Genomic DNA, 18,282 nt, shown 5'->3' on the forward strand with positions numbered 1-18,282 from the left:
AATAGAAATTGGTACTAAAAACGAGATAAAATCTGTTTATCCATTTTTTCCTGAAGGATACTTAAAAAAGCGGGACTTTTGGAATTAACTCGGGACATTTTTATAAAAAACGGGACTGTCCCGGGAAAAATGGTACGAATGGGAATCCTATAGTAATTAAAAAACTACTTTGCCAAATTCTAGATGTCTGTTATCGTGAACTGGTCAAAAGTGCTGCATAAAAATTGATGACTGTTGTTCAGATTAAACGTGAATCCACCTTTTTTATTTCTTTATTCTTGGAAGACAAAGCTTCGGATGCTATCAAGGGCTCTAGGAATTTTTTGAACCGAAAATGAATACTGTGGTCTCAGAATAAGATTAAGATTTTTTTCTCCTAGAAACATTTTTTTTCTCTCTCATCAAGACAAATTGTAGGTGAATGCACACATTTGACAGAAAAAATTACCAAGTTAATCTTATATTAGTTTCCTAGCAATTCGAAGATACTCAATGATTATTAAAGTAAAGGCCAAGTAACTTGGCTATACATAAACCATAATTGAATGGTTAGTAATCGTGTGTAAGTAATTTGCTATATCTCAGTTGCACTCTGGGCGGCTTGCAGAATTGAAAAATCATGTTTCCGACACGAAAAGTCCGGTCACGTGGTTAAACTGGTTAACTTATCCAGTTGGGGGAAAAAAAAACATGTGAGATTATAGCGTCGATGAAGTAGTCCGTTAATAAAAAGAAGAAAAACAAAAACAGATACCTCCTGATTGCAGTCTCAAGAATGGCACAACATTACCATTCGGTTTAGAAGACCTGGAATCCTGTTTAAATCCATCCAGGATGCCAAAAAGTCTCGCCATCTTGTTTGAAACCAAGGTAGCAGGTCTGGAGTTTTGGTCAAGGTGTTGGAGAAGCTAGTGAAAACATGTATTCAGAACTCAGTTGGCAGCAGCAGAATTTTCTTTAATGGACAGCATGGATTTGTTAAAGGAAGATCGTGTTTTAGTAATCTGTCTACCTATTATAACAAAGCGACAAATCCATTGGACAAGGGGAATGAATATATAGTAGTTTTTTTTTTAAGTTTGCAAAGGCCTCGGATAAATTGCCAGATGACAAGCTAGTAGTTAAATTGAAACAGATGAGGTTTAATAGTAGATTAATGCGTTGAATTGAAGATTGGATGTCTGATAGGTATCAGGTTGTACTGTATATGGGATAGTAATATCCAAGAAGAGGAAAGTCACTATTGGTGTGCGCCAGGGATCTGTTTCTGAGCCATTATTGTTTAATTTGTATGTAGTATATGACATTGGAAAGGGCTTAAATGGTGATGTACAGTGGTTTGCAGATGATGCAAAATTGAGTAGAGTTATAAGAAGTAGAGCAGATATGTAACCTTGCAAGAGAACTTGAATAGACTATCTCAATGGGTTATTATCTGAATAGACTATCTGAATGGGTCAGTTTAATGTAGCAAAGTGTACGGTTTTAAAACTTGGGAAGCAAAGATGGGATGTAGAGTATAGGATTGATATGGATATCGCAGAAGAGGATGAGGGAGATGAAAAATCTGGGGTAATGGTTGATAGGTACTTGAAATTTCGGGGGCATTTTGCAGAGAATATTGACATGTAGAAGTAAGGATATGATTCCAATATACAAGGCTTTCATCAGACTGCATATAGAGTACTGTGCACAGATTTAGTCACTCGGTTTTTCAAAAGGATGATGAGGGGTAGAGATGGTTCAGAGACGATTCACTAAGTCGGAATGTGGAGTATGAGGACAGATTGAGAAAATGCAAATTGCAGAACCTAGTGAATAGAAGGGAGCGGGAAAACATGGTCGAAACATAAGTTGGCAAATGGTAATTACCAGATTAATGTGGATGTGGAAGTCAAGGTATGGTGAGCTGTGCGTGTGAGAGAGTGTGACCTCCCCCGATTTGTTTCTTGACTCCATGAAGGTCTGATGATGATGATAATAATAATAATAATCTCTCCCCCTAATGCGGGAAGGATTAAGTCTACTTCTCCCATAGTGATCCATTCCATCTTAGGAAAGTGCATATATTGTGTGTATGAAGAATGTATATGGACGAATGAATGACATCACAAACATGTATATGCTCAGAGAGAGTGAGAAATAGTGCGATTATACTACAGCTAGTAATATTACTCTTTCTAATTCTGTTAGTAAAAAAAAAAAAAAAGAAAGAAAATTATGCTTACACTTCTGCAAGATCTTCCCGGGATTTATAAATTTTCCTTGGTGTTGTACGCAAGGCAAGCTTATGCTAGACAAGCACTGCACCACAGCATTTATTTATTAGTTATTATCATTTATTATAAAACATTGTAATTTTTGTAAGAAATAATAATCCTTCATGTCTTTTCTGTTCTACCGAGAGTTGGCAGCCAGGCAACGTCATCGCCACCGGAAGGCTAGTGCGATCTCTAATTGACATGCACAGATGAAAGTGCTTGGGAGTACGGCTAACACTTGTCGCCATTTCGTGTTCCTAATCCTACCTAGTAGTATTATGTAAAACAGTGTGATTTCTAATGTCCATTCTTTTTTTATTTATATCAGGTTAAAAACCCAAGTTTATGTTGGTAAAAATAAAAAGCATTACCAGCTCCAGAGATAATCGGAAACAGGCTAAAAAAAAAAGAGCAAGGTAAATATTCCTCTATTCGGTAACATAAAAATGAATCTGTCGCCTCTTTATTGTACTGGTCTAGTGTTAATACCGCTGTCACATTGCTACACAGGAAATGAAAACAAAACAAACAGACAATAAATAAATAAAAGCAGCAGTCCTTTGAAACTAGATTTATGAATGAACTTGACTTTGATCATAAAATATTTTAGTTTAATCAACCTGCTTGGACAAGTGGACAGTGGAAGCGCTATCTACTTTAAGCGTGGGGGGGGATAGAAAGGAGTCATCTTTAAATGATATTGTACGTTTAGAGGATACAGGACGGATATGTCCGTCACCTTCAAGTTTTCGTAGCAACCCCCTCCCCTTCTTTTACATTTTCATTTGACTCGCTAGGCTTTTATCCCAAAAGTGTTTTTATCTCAGAAGTATTATTTCACAATATAGTAGTTATGCTACCATTAATCACCATGCCATGTCATAATTTTTTTTTCTTAGAAGAAATTTGGATTTTTTTTCAGTTTAGAAATGCTTTTCACAAATCTTCCAAGTCATTGTTTAATTTCAGTGCCTTATCTTATAATTGCAAAATATAACAATGTGAATAGTTTTGTTTATGGTAGCGTAATTTTTTTCTCGGACTTTTTTTTGAATTAAAAATTTCTTTTCTTTTTAAGAAAAAAATGTGGATTTCTTTGTAACATGGAAGCGGGGGGGGGCGGATAAAACTTTGTGTCTCAATGAAGGAGAGCAAAAAAAACAAAAAAACTGCAAGTTAAAAAAGTTAAGCAAGTTTGAGCGCGATTAGTAGTTGGAAGGGGTTATTCGTTCGATGCTGTTGGCACACTCTCCCTCAATGAGTCTTTGGACTCCCTGGAGGTGTCACATAATAATAATAATAATAATAATAATAATAAAAAAGTGACTATTTCTGCTTGAATCAATGCCAAGTTGCTATGAAATCATTCGCCGATTTTTTTTTTCTTAGGAAATGCAAATTTTTTAAGTTTCAGTTATCAGATAAAACAGGTTAAAATAGTTTCAAAATCGTGAAAAACTAAAATATATGAGGTGCTGTTTTTCATTTAAAGGGTTGTGATACTGCTCTTATTTTGATCTGAAATGTAAATCTTTAATTTCATTACCGGACATTTTCCCTTAAATGCATCTCATATTTTATCAAAATAATTCTTAATATTTTCTGATCATTCTAATATAACATTATGGAAATATATTCAAACTTATTAATAATGAAATTATTGTTGGATCACTGTTTTATTACAGAAGCGATGTAGCATCTCCATCTTCTATCTCAACTATTCCTCTCTAATATTTCGCCACATGAGGGCGCTTCAGATAACATTTATATAAGGAAAAAGTGCTGCAGCAGGTTGTGTCATCTGTTTCACTTCGTTCACTGGTGGTAAGTAAAGTGGGTGTGTAAAGCTACTTGTATTCGAGGATGTCTGATGTTAAATGGCTACCGCTGGAATCAAATCCAGATGTAAGTTTTTCATATAATTTCTGTCGTTTTGCTTTTAATCGTTTTCTATGTTTTAAATTTCCTGGAACTTATTTTTCACTTAGAATTCTTATGTTTTTTTATTCTTTTATTTTTTCTCTTTCTCTGTAGGTTATGAAAAAGGTGAGTCATCTCATTCGTATACGCTTACGTGTTTGTCATAAAGCCGGTCGGCGACATTGGGACTACCAGAGGTGTATTGATCGACAGATGTCTACAGAACATTCCTCATAGTTTTATTAATGTTACTCTAGAAACCGGGTTTTGTTTTTTTATGGATGAATATTTTTATTTTAATGAAAATTTTGAGTTATAACAAAACATCGCCCTTGCTTTTTTTTTTTTTTTTGATACTTTCTGAAAAGGTTGAAAATGAAGAAATTGCAGTAAATTTTGTACGTTTTATTGCAAATCTTTAGTTTCATTTGGAAGCTGAAGAATAAAGTAAACTATCCAACAAATTTGGATTTGATAAGTTCCTTTTTTATTGATAATGCATGATTACTTCTGAAATAAAGCATTTTGATTTAAAATGCAATAATAATCGGTTAAATTTTGGGATAATCTATTATCAGAAATTTTCTTTTTTTGATGGTATAAAATGAAAATGAAAAACTCTAAATGAGAGTAGCAATTATAACTCTTCAAGATGGAGGAGAGACTCCTTCCTTTTCATCAAAAAAAAAAAAAAAATTAATGAATTTAACATAATTGGCCTTGAATTTTTATATATTCCCCATTTACACTTTTAAGACTTTGAAAATATTTTGTTCATGGGGAAATGCTCTCTTAATCTGTGGGAAAAGAGTCTTTTTGTAGTACTACTGACTTACTACAAAATTTTTGCCCTTTTGACTGAACTATACATACGTATGCTTCCCATAAAAAGGTTTCATGTGTTCAGGTTTAATAGAATGAAAGTGGCATATGAAATAAATAGTTTTCAGATGTCATTTGAGATACAATATGATAATTGTAATAATATACAGGTAGATATTAGACTAGAAGCCAAAGGTCATAAGGGAGAGTGCCCTCTTAGTAAGCACCCTTCATTGTTGGGCATCTTAAACACAAATCTTCCACAATTATGGTCTACCATATCTTGGTGTGTGCAGAATGTTGGGGGGGGGGGACTTGGATCACCACAGCAATAGTTTTTTTTTTTTTATGGCACCCACCCTTGAAAGGCTTCTATAAACTTATGGTACATTTGTATTGTGTGGGCTAAGGACTTCTTCCCATTTTTATTAAGTGTGTGTCTCTTTCATTTTTTACACAGCCTAGCAATCCTGCTTAAGAGACCAAATGTAAAACTTTTTCAGTCCACTTTGCATCTCCAATAAGCAGCGCAGTGATTTTGTACAAGGTAATGAAATTCCTTTCTCACCTATAAGTATAGATATAGGCATGATATTGAGTTTTTTTTTTTTTTTTTTTTTTTTTTTTTTTTATATATAGACTGATATTAAAAACAGCAAAAAAAATTTCACATTTGACGTCCATGGACACCATATGGTGACTGCCGTACCATGTGAGGTAGCACCAATACAATGAGATACTATTGCATTGGTGCTACTAGCTGGACAACCAATGCTACCTATCAGCACTCATAGCAGGCGTCTTCTTAGAACTTCAAGCTTCTAGTAGTCTAGCATCTTTCACTTCACTTTGTGTGCATTATTACGCTTCTTCTGTTGTAACCCAGTGATTTCTGTGACAGATGAAAAAGAATTTTTATATGCTGTTTTCATTCTCTTAAACTTGAACATAAGCTTTGATCAGTATTTATTCCTAAATAGGAAAGAGTTTCAGCATTGCACTTCACTTATATAGTTCTAAAGCTTATACCTTTTTTTTTTTTTTATCCAGATTACAATTTTTGAAGAACTGTAATAAACACTGTTTTTATAAATACAATATGCATCAAACATGATCTATTTATGTGCACACACACTCTCCTCCCTCCTTCCCTTTTTTCTTCTCAAGCTGTTGAGACTTTAAATTGAACAGGACTGATTGCATAACAAGTGATGGCCACATTTGAGCAGTGCTTACTCAAAAACTATGGGAACTAGACTGTTGCTACATTTCCAGGTAGATGAACCATCCCATTTTCCTCAAATTTTTTTGTTATATATATACAGGATATCTTCATTGGTATTCTATCTATAAATGTTAGGATTGTAGATGCTGAATTAGGAAAAGTACATCCTGAAAAATCTTTGTCTGTAGTAATCATATAATTAGTATATATTTGACGACTCCAAATCCTCAAACTACAAATTTTGGGTTTTTTTAAGAGAATGATTTTAGGTTTGGCTTCCACTCATTATCTATTCTTGTCCACTTTCATAGTTTCTTGTCTCTTTAATCTTTCAGCATTTTAGCTACTTATTTTATGTACTATAAGTGTTATATCTAGAAAATGATAAATTGCTTAAATAAGGAATTGTGAATAATTTTTACTTTATCAATTACATATATTCATAACAAAAATTAAAGTTAATCAGTGATTTTTCTATTTGAGTTTTGTACTGTTTGTATCTGCTTCTAGTAAAAAAAAAAAAAAAAAAAAAAAAAATCCAAATGAATTTAGAATAATTTTTTATAGGTTTTATAAAGTATGCCATCTCCTTATTTGAGCATTTAATTATATTTATTAAATGTTCTTGTCTGTTGGATTCGATAAGTGCTGCTGTCATTGTATTGTGCATAACAATTTTCATAATCATTTTTTCTTTGTACAGTAATTGCTGTATACATCCTAGATGGTTGTTTCTTGAGCCATAAACATAGCCTATATTTCAGCACCAGTCAGTCCTTGAAAGGTATAATTTTGAATTGCTTTACAGATGTTCTAAATTCAGGCTGATTTGCATCTTTTTGTTGATATTAATGTAGAACTTCAAATGAGCAGTAACTGATAATTAAGGTATGGGAATTCTCTAATCTTGACACTATATGCTTTACAGAAATAGCTATCCAATGTTATTGAGTTACAGATTAAATGTTGGAGGTAAAAAAAAATTCAAAATGGGAAATATTCCATCTTTACTTAAAGAAAACGGCATCCATCCACTCATTAATTTAGTATTTAGCTTACTCTTCAAATTAGTCACTGAGATGACTATCTGGTTTGAGTAAGTAGAATGCTAACAAATGACTGGATATTATGTTATTTACTATATCTGGATTTTCAGTATTTTGAACTTAATTCCACTTCTCTGTATTCAGAAAGTAATTGAGTTGTATAGTATCTTGAACTGTGTTGGAGCATCAGGATCATAAATGAGTGCTACAACAGTTTAAGATTGGTTACCAGTTAGTTCTATTAAAGAGCTAACTAAATCTTTCCAGAAATGTTCTCTCCAGGTAACATATTTCTTAAACTATGAAATTCTTATTTATTTTACTTGATTCCTATATCCTAAATTTCTGTGGGATGTGCATGTGAAGATTATCATATAGAACTATTGATCCAAACTTTCATCCAAATGCATATCCTATCTATCTATCCCAATGGCTTTAACAGGCCTTTAAGGCCCACAACCTTCCAAGCATGCTTGGATTTCGTAACCGAAATACGAGAATAGAATGGTCACTCCTATGCCTCAAGGTATTCTTGGCTGTATCGCTGTGTGTTCAAGGGGCCGGTTTGCCTGCTTGCGGGATGAAAAACACCAGATAAACTGGCGGAAAAAACCCTACTGACCGCGCCCAAGACCGGCTAACTTGGCTATGGCTGAGGAAGATCCTTCAGCTCCTCACGTCTCCGACGGGAATCGAACCTAGGACACTCCTTCCCCAGGCGTATGGTTGCGAAGCGCAAAGCCACTAGGCTAACCGCGCAGACATCCAAATGCATATGCAAGTCTAAAATACACTGTTTAGCTTTGCATTAGGAATGCCCACGATTTACATATTGGGTGCAATAGCAGAATACCACATAATGATGTCAAGTGTGGCTACTATAAATGGGCTCACTTATCCTCTGTACATAATTGGTAAATGTTTGCCAGTAATGGAGAAACGTGGCAACGTAAGCCAATTTGACCTCGGGCAGGTAGTTGGGGGCCTGGAGAAAAGGTGCCAGTATTTTGGAAACAGCCACACTTGTTGGTTGCTCCTGTACTACTGTATCAAGGATGTACCAGGACTAGATTAACCATGAACAGACGTCCAGCAAAATGGCTCGCATTGGTAAGCCATGTGTCGTTGATCCTAGATGTGAGCATCACTTGTCAATAACTGGTATCTCAACAACCTGCAACACACAGCTTGCCCACAGTACAACAGTGGGGTAGTTTGACCCATTCCACATGCACATCATTCTCTATACCTTGCTTTGCCTGGGATTCAACAGCTGGAGACCAACAAGGATGCTCATGATGATGGTCAGGATCACAAACAATACCTCATATGGACAAGAAATGTCAGCAATGGATCTTTAGATAGATGAAGGCTGTCTGGAGTGATGAATCCTACACCAGTTACACTATTGTGATGACTGGGTTCACACATGTAAACAGCATGAATCTCTATCCCTGGTTGCACAGTTGGAGTTCAACAGACCAATAGAGGTGGTGTTATGGTCTGGGGAGCTTTTTCCAATCACACTTTGGGTCCATATTGGTTATCATCCCATGAATGATGAATGCTACAGGGTTAGTTGCATTCACCATTTTTTGGGGTAGACCTCCTGCATATCTGCAGGAGGTCTACCCCAACCACCATGCTGTCTTTCAACAGGACAACTCACCTTGTCATCATGCTTCTACAACTGAGTGGTTGGAGGAACACAATGAATTTGCCACATTGCCTTGTAACCCAATTGAATGATGCGGGATATGCTAGAACAGGGTACGAGAACTGCTGATCCCCTTCCATGGAATGAGCGCAAATTGACAGTTGCTGCAGCTGACGTTGGTCAAGTTATATATGGAGGATGTTAGACACCTTATAGAATCTGTTCCTAGGTGTCTGTAAGCCATCATTGCACAGAGGTGGACCAAGTCATTATTAGGTTCATGTTCCTAATGCAAAGCTTACTCAGTGTAAAGGATGTATAGAACTGGTATAAAGCCTGTTTTGTTATATATGAATTGTGCATTGAGCATATAGGTAAAATTAAAACTATGTTTAAATTATGACAATTCTGCTTATGAAGGGTTGAAAAGTACATTATGCTATGAAAGACCAAGTAAACTAAGATCCTCATGGGAGACATTAGACAAATCACATGCTATTTTAGGCTTCAGCAAAAAAAAAAAAAAAAAAAAAATCTGTGGAATTGTCTATGTACAATTCCATTGTAAAACTGTTATCTATTGTACTCTTACCTTTAGAAGTCTTTATATTAGTAGCAATGAACTCAACTAAGGGTACTAATTTGCTGTATGTTATTTACTCCAAATGACTGTTACTTTAATCTCCATGTCTTCTATTTCCTAATGTTATTTTATGTGTTTACACTAGCTTTACTGGAGAATAAGATTTAAGTATTTTTTTTAATCAAGACTAATTCACAGCACAAGTATAAGCAAAATCAATTCTTAGATTTTGCTGACCTGACTTTAGTACCTAGTGCAACTGCCCAACTTGCTCTCCCTTTAGTTATGCCACTGCGGTTGGACTATTCACATTTGTCTTTAGGGGTGAAGCAAGATGCTTTTCATATTCCCCGCTATCTGTTGCAGTTACAGCGAGGGTAAAATTTATGAGCAGTTTGCTTGCCCTGATTGTCATGGAGATTATGCATCTCTATAGGAGGTTAATATAGCTTTTGGTCTTCTATGTTTGAATATGTCCGTTGCCTCGTATGCTGCGATTTGCTGAACCAAATCGTTGGAGTGTGTGGACGTCTTTAGGATGAACTTGGATGCTAAGGATTGCAGAAAAGAGAAAATATAAGGAATATTTGTCTCTCTATGGAGTTGATTGTTTCTAACATACCACGAGGCGTTCAGAATCATTCTCAGGCACTTGTTCTGCACTCGCTATATTTTGATAATGTTAGTATTAGAGGTGTGGCTCCAGGCTGGAGAGGCATAGGGGGATGATAGGATGAATCGTTATCTGGTATAGTTGCAATTTGATTCTGTTGCTGAGCTTGCTATTTCTATTAATTAGCGATAGATCTGAACTATGGTTTTAGATGCCTTTGCGCACGTAGACTTCATGTGTTGGTTGAAAGATAGCTTTTTGTCGAGAATTACACCCAGGTATTTTGTTGCTGTCTGCCAGGGAATTTTAGTATTGAATAGTAACACATCTCCTGCAGGAGACATTGGCCTTTTTGAGAAAAGAACGGCTGTTTTCTGGAGGTTGACTTCCAATCTCCACTTAGAGAACCAACCCTCCAGCTTTAGGTTTTCTTGAAGCTTTCTGGTAATGAAATGGGGTCGGAGAGATCTAGTTAGTATTGCTGTATCATCCGCATACAGGGCCAAAATGAAAGTCATCGGATTGTGCGGGATGTCCAACATGTATACAGAAAACAGCAATGGAGCTAGTAGGGATCCCTGCGGCACTCCAGCAAAGATATGGTGCTGGGATGAGGTAGAACCATTGCTTTTAACTTGTATTGATCTATTCTAAAGATATGAATGGATTAGATGAACAATTTTTAGTGAGGTACTGGCTGAAATCAGTTTGTGTAGGAGTCCGAAATGACAGATTTTGTCAAATGCTTTGGATAGGTCTAGAAAAACAGCTCCTGTGCACTGGTGCCAGTTATAGCTGGTGGTGATGTATTCCACAATTCTCTGGATATGCTGTTATTGCCAAAAACCGAACTGTTCTTTAGGGAGGATGTTCAGGTCATTTACTGAGGTTTGGAGTCATGAGAGGATGACCTTCTCCACCACCTTACCCAGGTTGGTGATAAGACTGATTGATTGGATGATAATTTTGCAGTAGGTGTTGGGTCCTTGCCTGGCTTATGTATAGGGATTACATCAGCCAGTTTCAAGGTGGAAGGAAAATAGTGAAATCTTAAGATTGCATTTATTATAATGGTCAGGTACCCTATAGCTTTTCAAGGCAACAGCTTGATCACCCTGTTTGAAATGCTGTCTTAAGCTTTTTTGTTCAAGTTTTTAATATGTATTTCACCAGGTGTTGTGGGTACAATGTGGTCAGTACTGGTATTAGGAAGTTTGAGCAAGTGTCTAACCTGTCTGTAAATTTTGTATATATGATTGAAGTCTTAGATTTCCATATGCAGGTTTGCACTGCTCTTCCAAATTTCTTGCCATGGCCTCTGCCTTGTCTGCATCAGTGTGTACAAGGCCCTGGTCAGTGAGTATTGGGGGAAGAGATTTGCCCCCTTTTTTTTTTTGATATTTCTTAGTAATTTCCAGACAGTGATCAATAACTGTGATTGGATTACAAAAAGTAAAGGCTAAAGGAATTCTATTTAGGTTAATAAAAGTGTTCAAGAATTTTGTTTTACCAGTTGTCATAATGATGTAACACTAATTTTTATTCAAGGGATACTTCATCAGAATTAGATGCATGTAGCTCTTTACAGCCTTATCCCTGGGATATGCTATTGTGCCTTTTATATATATATATATATATATATATATATATATATATATATATTGCATTCTCTGTGTTTATAGATAAAGATGAGTGCTCTGCCCAATGTTTTCCTTTGCTATCTTTCCTTTTGTATTTATACAGCTGTCCTGAAAGGAAATGACCTTTCTTTTGATAATTGCTATGCTTCATCAATTTCATTTCTGACATATTTTCATGTCAGACTGTCTTATACAACAATGCTGAAATAAAATTTACATTTGTTTGCTACACATGCAGTGGAAATTTCAAATCTTTTGTCTATGAATAGCATGTTTGATCTTAAATAGAAAAGTTTAAGTGATGTTTTTTCCTTCTATATTCTTAGAAATTTAGACATTTCTACTAATCTTTAATTTTTTTCCCTCTAGTTCCTTTCCAGTCTTGGAATTCCTGCACAGTGGGAAGTAACTGATGTAATTGGATTAGATGAGGAAGCTCTTCAGAGTGTGCCTCGTCCAGTAGCTGCAGTGCTTTTCCTATTTCCCCGAAATGAACAGGTGAAAATTTTTCATTTGTTAGATCTATAATAATTGATTGGCCATAATTGAGATTAAGTTTGAAGTTTTACCATCCCATTTTCTGTGTATATGACATAATTTTGCTATTATTACTCAGTTTTCAATAAATAGTAGAAATTACTGCTTTTATGGTGCAGCAGTTACAATAAATGAAGTGTATGTGATGGGTTTTGAGCAAGGATACATTATCTAATCTTAGTGATGATGGCAGGGTCACTTGAAAGTTGATGGGTTTTATTTTCCCTTTCAAAACAAGCAGATTAGTGTGTCTGCATGTGTGTGTGCACACACAGTAACATAATAGACAATATGAAGGTATAACAAAGGTGCTTGTGTTGAGGTCTTTCATGTTCAACCATTAATCTTGCTAATGGTCTGCACCAAACATTTGGTACCAACTCATTAACTTGCAATTTGGAAATTGCAGAGCCTCTGTAGCTCAGTTTTTTATTGATAATACTCTTTGGTTGGAAAGGCCAAGTTCAAATCCTGTCTAGGAAATAACCTTTATTAGGACTTTTAAATTGAAGATGGGTTTATTTTGATTTGCTTAGGTTTCATTTTACAAAAAAGGCAACCCAACTAGAAGAGTTTTGGCACTTTACTGACATGGCATACTAGCTTCCAAGCATTAGTTGCTTTGGCAATACATCCTAAACAATTAAAAATCATAATATAAGAAGTTTTGAAATGCTTTCAAAATGGTTGATTTTTATTTTATGTAAATCCCCCTCATAAAGATTCAGGCCTATCATACATCTTTAGTATTCAGTGCGCTAAGATTTACACCACATCCAGTTCTTAGAAATTAAACATGGTACTTCTCAACCTGCTTCAGGCCTTCGGTGCATAACTCTTGCAATGGGTAATGACAAATGTAGACAAAGTATTGACAAATGTTTGGGAAGCTCATTGGGCATTTTCCAAACGTCACTTGAACCTATTGGTGGGAAAGCAGTGAAACAATTTTTGTCCAAACAAGCTGGCATGTCATTTGCATATTAAACTTATGCACATAGAACTAAGAGTTATACTATCTTCATCAGCAATAATTAATCTTTCACTTCATGATTTCCATGGAGTTAGCATATCCATAATAGCAGAAATTGCAGAGATATCTAGGATACAATATAAAAAATTGCAATCGCACACACAGTAAGTAGAAAATGTTAAGATCAGAAAATTAAATTTGTGAGGAATCTAATGGATTCTGGTAGCTAGCCTTGGCTGTTAGGTAGGAGGTCTAAGAATTGTTTTTCCTAAATCTTCAAGATTTATACAACCATTTATATTTGGTTGGGTTGTTTAATTTGCTGATTCCAAAAAGTCAAGTTTGCATTTGTTTTGCTCTTTCCCCATTCCCTTGAGTTCTTATTAGAACTGACTGAAATTAAAAAAAAAAACCTGGTCAGAAGTATTTCAAGGTATACATGTCAGGAATCTGATGTGAACAGAACTAGCTCTCATAATTAGTATTTTGTCCTCAGTGACTTGCATTAAACTAGTAGTAAAAAGCAACTTTCCCTCATTTGAGGTGTTTAACCAAATAGACTAGGAATACTTGTTTTTTTCTTATGAAAAAACAATGGGAAAGAACAAGCTAGAAGTTTTACAAGAATGAAGTGTCTTTTTTCATGGATAGTAGTAAATACATGGAGTGACTTACCTAAGAAAGTGGTGAGTATGCAGACAACAGTTCTAAGGTTATTTGATTTTCCATGATCTAGAAAAAAACCTAATAAATTTCTGGACTCTGAAAGGCCTATTACAGTAACATATGTAAGACTCTTTCTGAAATGAGAATTTGATTCATTTTTCTTGAATAGTATGGTGGCATCATTTTGAATAATCTTGTAAAGCTTGCATACCTTGAAAGTCCAATTTAAAAAAAAAATGGATTTTCTTCCTTTGAAAAATATTTTGACTTTTTTAATGTGAGACTGACTTTGCACTTTCTATTATTATGTGCAACATCTTTAAGCCAGTTCCAGTTATTCTCATTGAAGCTTGTTGAAAAGCAGTTATTTTCATTGACATTCTGAAAACTTCATTTGTTTCAATTTAGAGCATGCATCTCAATTTTGTTAACTGTCTGACTTGTATCTTTTTTAAATAACTCGTGTCTTATTTTCCTTTAGCATGAAGAGCATTGTAAACAAGAACGGGAAACAATTGAAGCTAATGGTCAGACAGTGAGCAGCAATGTGTATTTTATGCATCAAACTATTAAAAATGCTTGTGGTACTGTAGCTCTTGTGCATGCAGTGGCAAACTCTGATCAGATTGCTTTAGGTAAGTTTTTTAACTTTTTGATAGAATAATTAAAATTTTGTTCCTTGCAAAATCTGCAATTTATGTACAATTGTTGTGCAGCTTTTTCTTTTAATACATGCTGTAAAAAAAAAAAAAAAAAAAAAAAATCAAATGCTATACAAACTGATATTTTTGCAAATTGTATATATTTTGCAGAAGTATCTATACATCAAAATTAATGTGTAGAGTGATATTGAAAGCACTCAAGTGTCTTGTTCTTTATTACTCTTCCTAAAGATATTCCTCAAGTTTTTTTAAGTGTACATTACTAATCAACAGTTTTCCTCCAAATAAGTATTATTTGTAAACACTTCAATATTATATCTAATATTTCTTTCTTCTAAGGCAGTTCTTTCCAATTTTTTTGACATCATGGCACACTAATCAAATTAAAACATTTTATGTGGTACACTGAAGTCATTGTGTATCAGTTCTTGTGACTTTTAACTTCACATTTTTGTATGAGATACCAAATGAATTTCATAAAACTACCCAATTAATCTACCTACATCTTGGTCTCCTCCTGGGTCTTTTCCTGCCATCTTAGTGTCACACTGTTTTGCTAGCCTTTCCTCTTTCATGTTCAAGTGACCATGCCACCTTTTATATTAGCCCTGCTCACACATTCTTGAATGCTAACAATAAGGATTCTTTCCTTATTCCTTTCTTCCTCTTTTTATCTTGTGGCAGTTGAATTTTCTATTCATTTAACTGCAGCTGTATTTTGAGCAATAAGTAGTTAGTCCTATGCCTCTGGTGTATCCTATGTGTGTAGATGCAGGTGTTCATGGGCGAGTTTGCTTGTTCTGGGGGATGAAAAACCAAAGTTTCCAGGTGGAAAAAATCCCCTACCTCAAAGAAAGAGACCAGATAAAGGTTCCTCATATCACTGACAGGAATCAAACCCAAGTCTTTCCAACCAAAGGACTTGGTTGGTACTGACTGAGCTTATTTTAATGCTTTTTCCATTGTTATCTGTTCATATCCTAATTTTTCTCATTCTTATCTGTGGTCTGTAATCTTTGATCAAGCGCTTTTTTTTTTCCTAACCCACTCTCAGATTCATAGCATAGTTTGAAAACTCTATACTGTTAGTTTAGTGTTTTTGACTAATTTCTCTTATTCCATATAAACTTATTCAGCTGGCTCTCTACTATACCATCTTTGCTTATTCTATTTATTTTCAAATTTAATTTGCCATCTTCACTAAATAGTGTGCCTAACAGCAGAAATATTTGTTTTCTATTGAGAATAAAGCTGAAGTTTGTTCCTGCCTATTTTCATAGTTTTGGTCTTTTCATTGATCTTCATGCTGGATTTGTTTATAGCTGTCATTCAGTTTATAGAATCTTTGGAGACTTTTACAGTGGATGTTTAGGAATACACTATTTATGCTTATGTGCTGGTTTAAACTCATGGAAAGACTACAGCACGTAAGATCAATTAGACACAAATTTAATATCTATTTGGTCTCTGTCACTGAGACATCATCGGGAAAACTATATTAAAATAGTAAAAAATGCACACAAAGGCACAAAACAAGTGAAAAAATTAGACAAAGCCTCAAGTCTTCTGAGGGGTGTTCTCTATGAATATGCTATTGGCTAGCCTCTTTCAAAGAGGTTGGAAAGATCCTGGGAACTTTGGATTTTTCATTCCACAACAGGCAAACCAACCAGAAGAATACATGCAATTAAGACTTGGTGCAATGACCTCGTAGCCTTCATTGCTTTAGTTATAATTCCAAAACAACTGCTGAAAGCATTTCATTTCAACATTGTAGACTAAATTTTAGGAATTGCATTTAGTCATCAAAAATTGGCATTGCTAAGATGCAAAAAGTTGTTTATCACTGATAGGTATCAGATACAGAATCTTTTTTTGAGAAATGCTTAAACTCGTAATTCTGCTGTCTTGTAGAAATGTTTTTCATTGAAATGCAATTCTTGTAGATAGGCTTTTTACATTGGTAATACATGACTATTAAATTATTTAAGGAATTTATAACATATACTGAGGTATTAATTAAAAGAAACTTTTAATAAATACCTCCCTATATTTCAGCAATGTCACATTGCCATCTTCATGGGAACATACAACTATGACACAGGCACTACAAAAGCAAATGAGGCAGAAGAGAGAACTTTTGTTCCTAGAGTCCTAAAGATGCCTCTAGCAGACTATATTGAGTTGTCTTGGCTGTTGGGAAGAAGTTCTCAAGATGCAAGCTTTCCAAATTTGGAGCAGTCTCATGCACCCAAATTTGAAGTTTGGAAAGTTTTTTTAGAGCTTAGGCTGATTCCATGAACAATCTTTCATGTTTAAATTTACTGTGGTGTATTAACGTGGTTTTCTTCCAACATATTCTGTGGCGGGTATCCAGAGCATGGTCTGCAAGCACAGAGTGGCTGTATTGGTGAAACTGGATGTAGTCTTTGTGTTCCGAAATCCTGATATTTGCTGTCCTGCCTGTTTGGCCAAAGTGGGACAATTTACAACTGCAGGGACCTGCTATACCCCAGGTAGGTCTAGGGGAAGAAGCGGCTGGTCTTTGATGGAGCGGATAAGGGATGCCAATTTCTTATGGTTTATAACAAGTCGGGGTTTTTTTTAAGATTTTGGTTAACTTTTCAGAGGTGTCCTGGATATAGGGAATGGTGATGGAGTTAGTGTAATATTTGTTACGGGGGGGGTTAACTGGTTTAATATTTTTTGGGGGTTGTAGCCATTGGTTAAGAAAGTGTTAAGGATGTGGTTTAGTTCAGTGGTTAGGGCATTGTCATCTGAACAGATTAATTTTGCCCTGTTATATAGGGTTTTCATAACCCCATATTGTTGTGATGGGGAGGGGGATTGCCGGTGAATATATCTGCCTGTATGGGTAGGTTTTCTGTAAACAGAGAAAGCCAAGGATCCATCAGACTGGCAAGTGATTAGTGTCTAGGAAAGGGAGACTGTTGTTTTCCTCTTTTTCCAAGGTGAACTGGATTCTGGGGTGGTTTAAGTATGTTAAGGAGTGGAGTGTATCTGAGCCATGTGGCCAAATAGCAAACACATCAACGTAGTGAAGCCAAACAGTGAGTTTTTGTGGGGCTGAGTTTAAGGCTTTCTTTTCAAAGTCTCCATAAAGAAGTTGACCAGGGGTGGAGAGAGTGGTGAACCCATGACTGTCCCCTCTATCTGTAGAATTTTCCTTGTCAAACAAAATAGCCAGAGTTCATGGTGAACTGAAGTAGGGCTGAGATATCTGGAGGAAATTTGGCTTGGATGAGCTCTCTAAGGTTTCCTTGAGTAGGACAGTTGTGAATAGGAAGGAGACGTCAAAATTGACCATTATGTCAGTATGTTGGAGAGAGGTTTTCTATACTGGGCTTTGAAGTGGGCTGAGTTTCTTTTTTTTTATGTGATGGTGTGTTGCCAGTATAGTGTGTGAGCATTTTGGATAAATGTTTGGCTAATTTGTATGTGGGGGAATCGATGCCATCCATTATGGGATGTAATGGCACATTTTGTTTATGTATTTTTGGAAATCCATATATTTGGGGGGGGGGGTCTAGAGTTAAAGGTTTTTTGTTGGTAATTTCCACAGGCCAAGAAGTGACCTTAAGGAGCCTTTGGAGCATTCTAATTTGGAAACTGGTGGAAATATACTAAATAGGAAGGTGGATAGGTCCGATCTAACA

At 35.4% G+C, this 18,282-nt stretch overlaps 1 protein-coding gene across 1 annotated transcript in view; it reads left to right on the top strand.

Moving 5' to 3' along the window:
• The first annotated feature begins 4,124 nt into the window (after window positions 1-4,124).
• The window catches only part of LOC150100681 (ubiquitin carboxyl-terminal hydrolase isozyme L3-like), a 119,249-nt gene continuing 105,091 nt past the window's right edge, over window positions 4,125-18,282 (top strand). Inside the window, exons 1-4 of the mRNA XM_090401860.1 lie at window positions 4,125-4,166; window positions 4,296-4,307; window positions 12,137-12,265; window positions 14,425-14,578. Coding sequence (XP_090257986.1) covers window positions 4,125-4,166; window positions 4,296-4,307; window positions 12,137-12,265; window positions 14,425-14,578 — 337 coding nt within the window. The remainder of the gene's footprint in view (window positions 4,167-4,295; window positions 4,308-12,136; window positions 12,266-14,424; window positions 14,579-18,282) is intronic.

Source organism: Typopeltis vanoorti, chromosome 12 (assembly GCF_054136105.1).
Source record: "Typopeltis vanoorti isolate ZY-2024b chromosome 12, IOZ_Tvanoo_1.0, whole genome shotgun sequence".
NCBI lineage: Eukaryota > Metazoa > Arthropoda > Arachnida > Uropygi > Thelyphonidae > Typopeltis > Typopeltis vanoorti.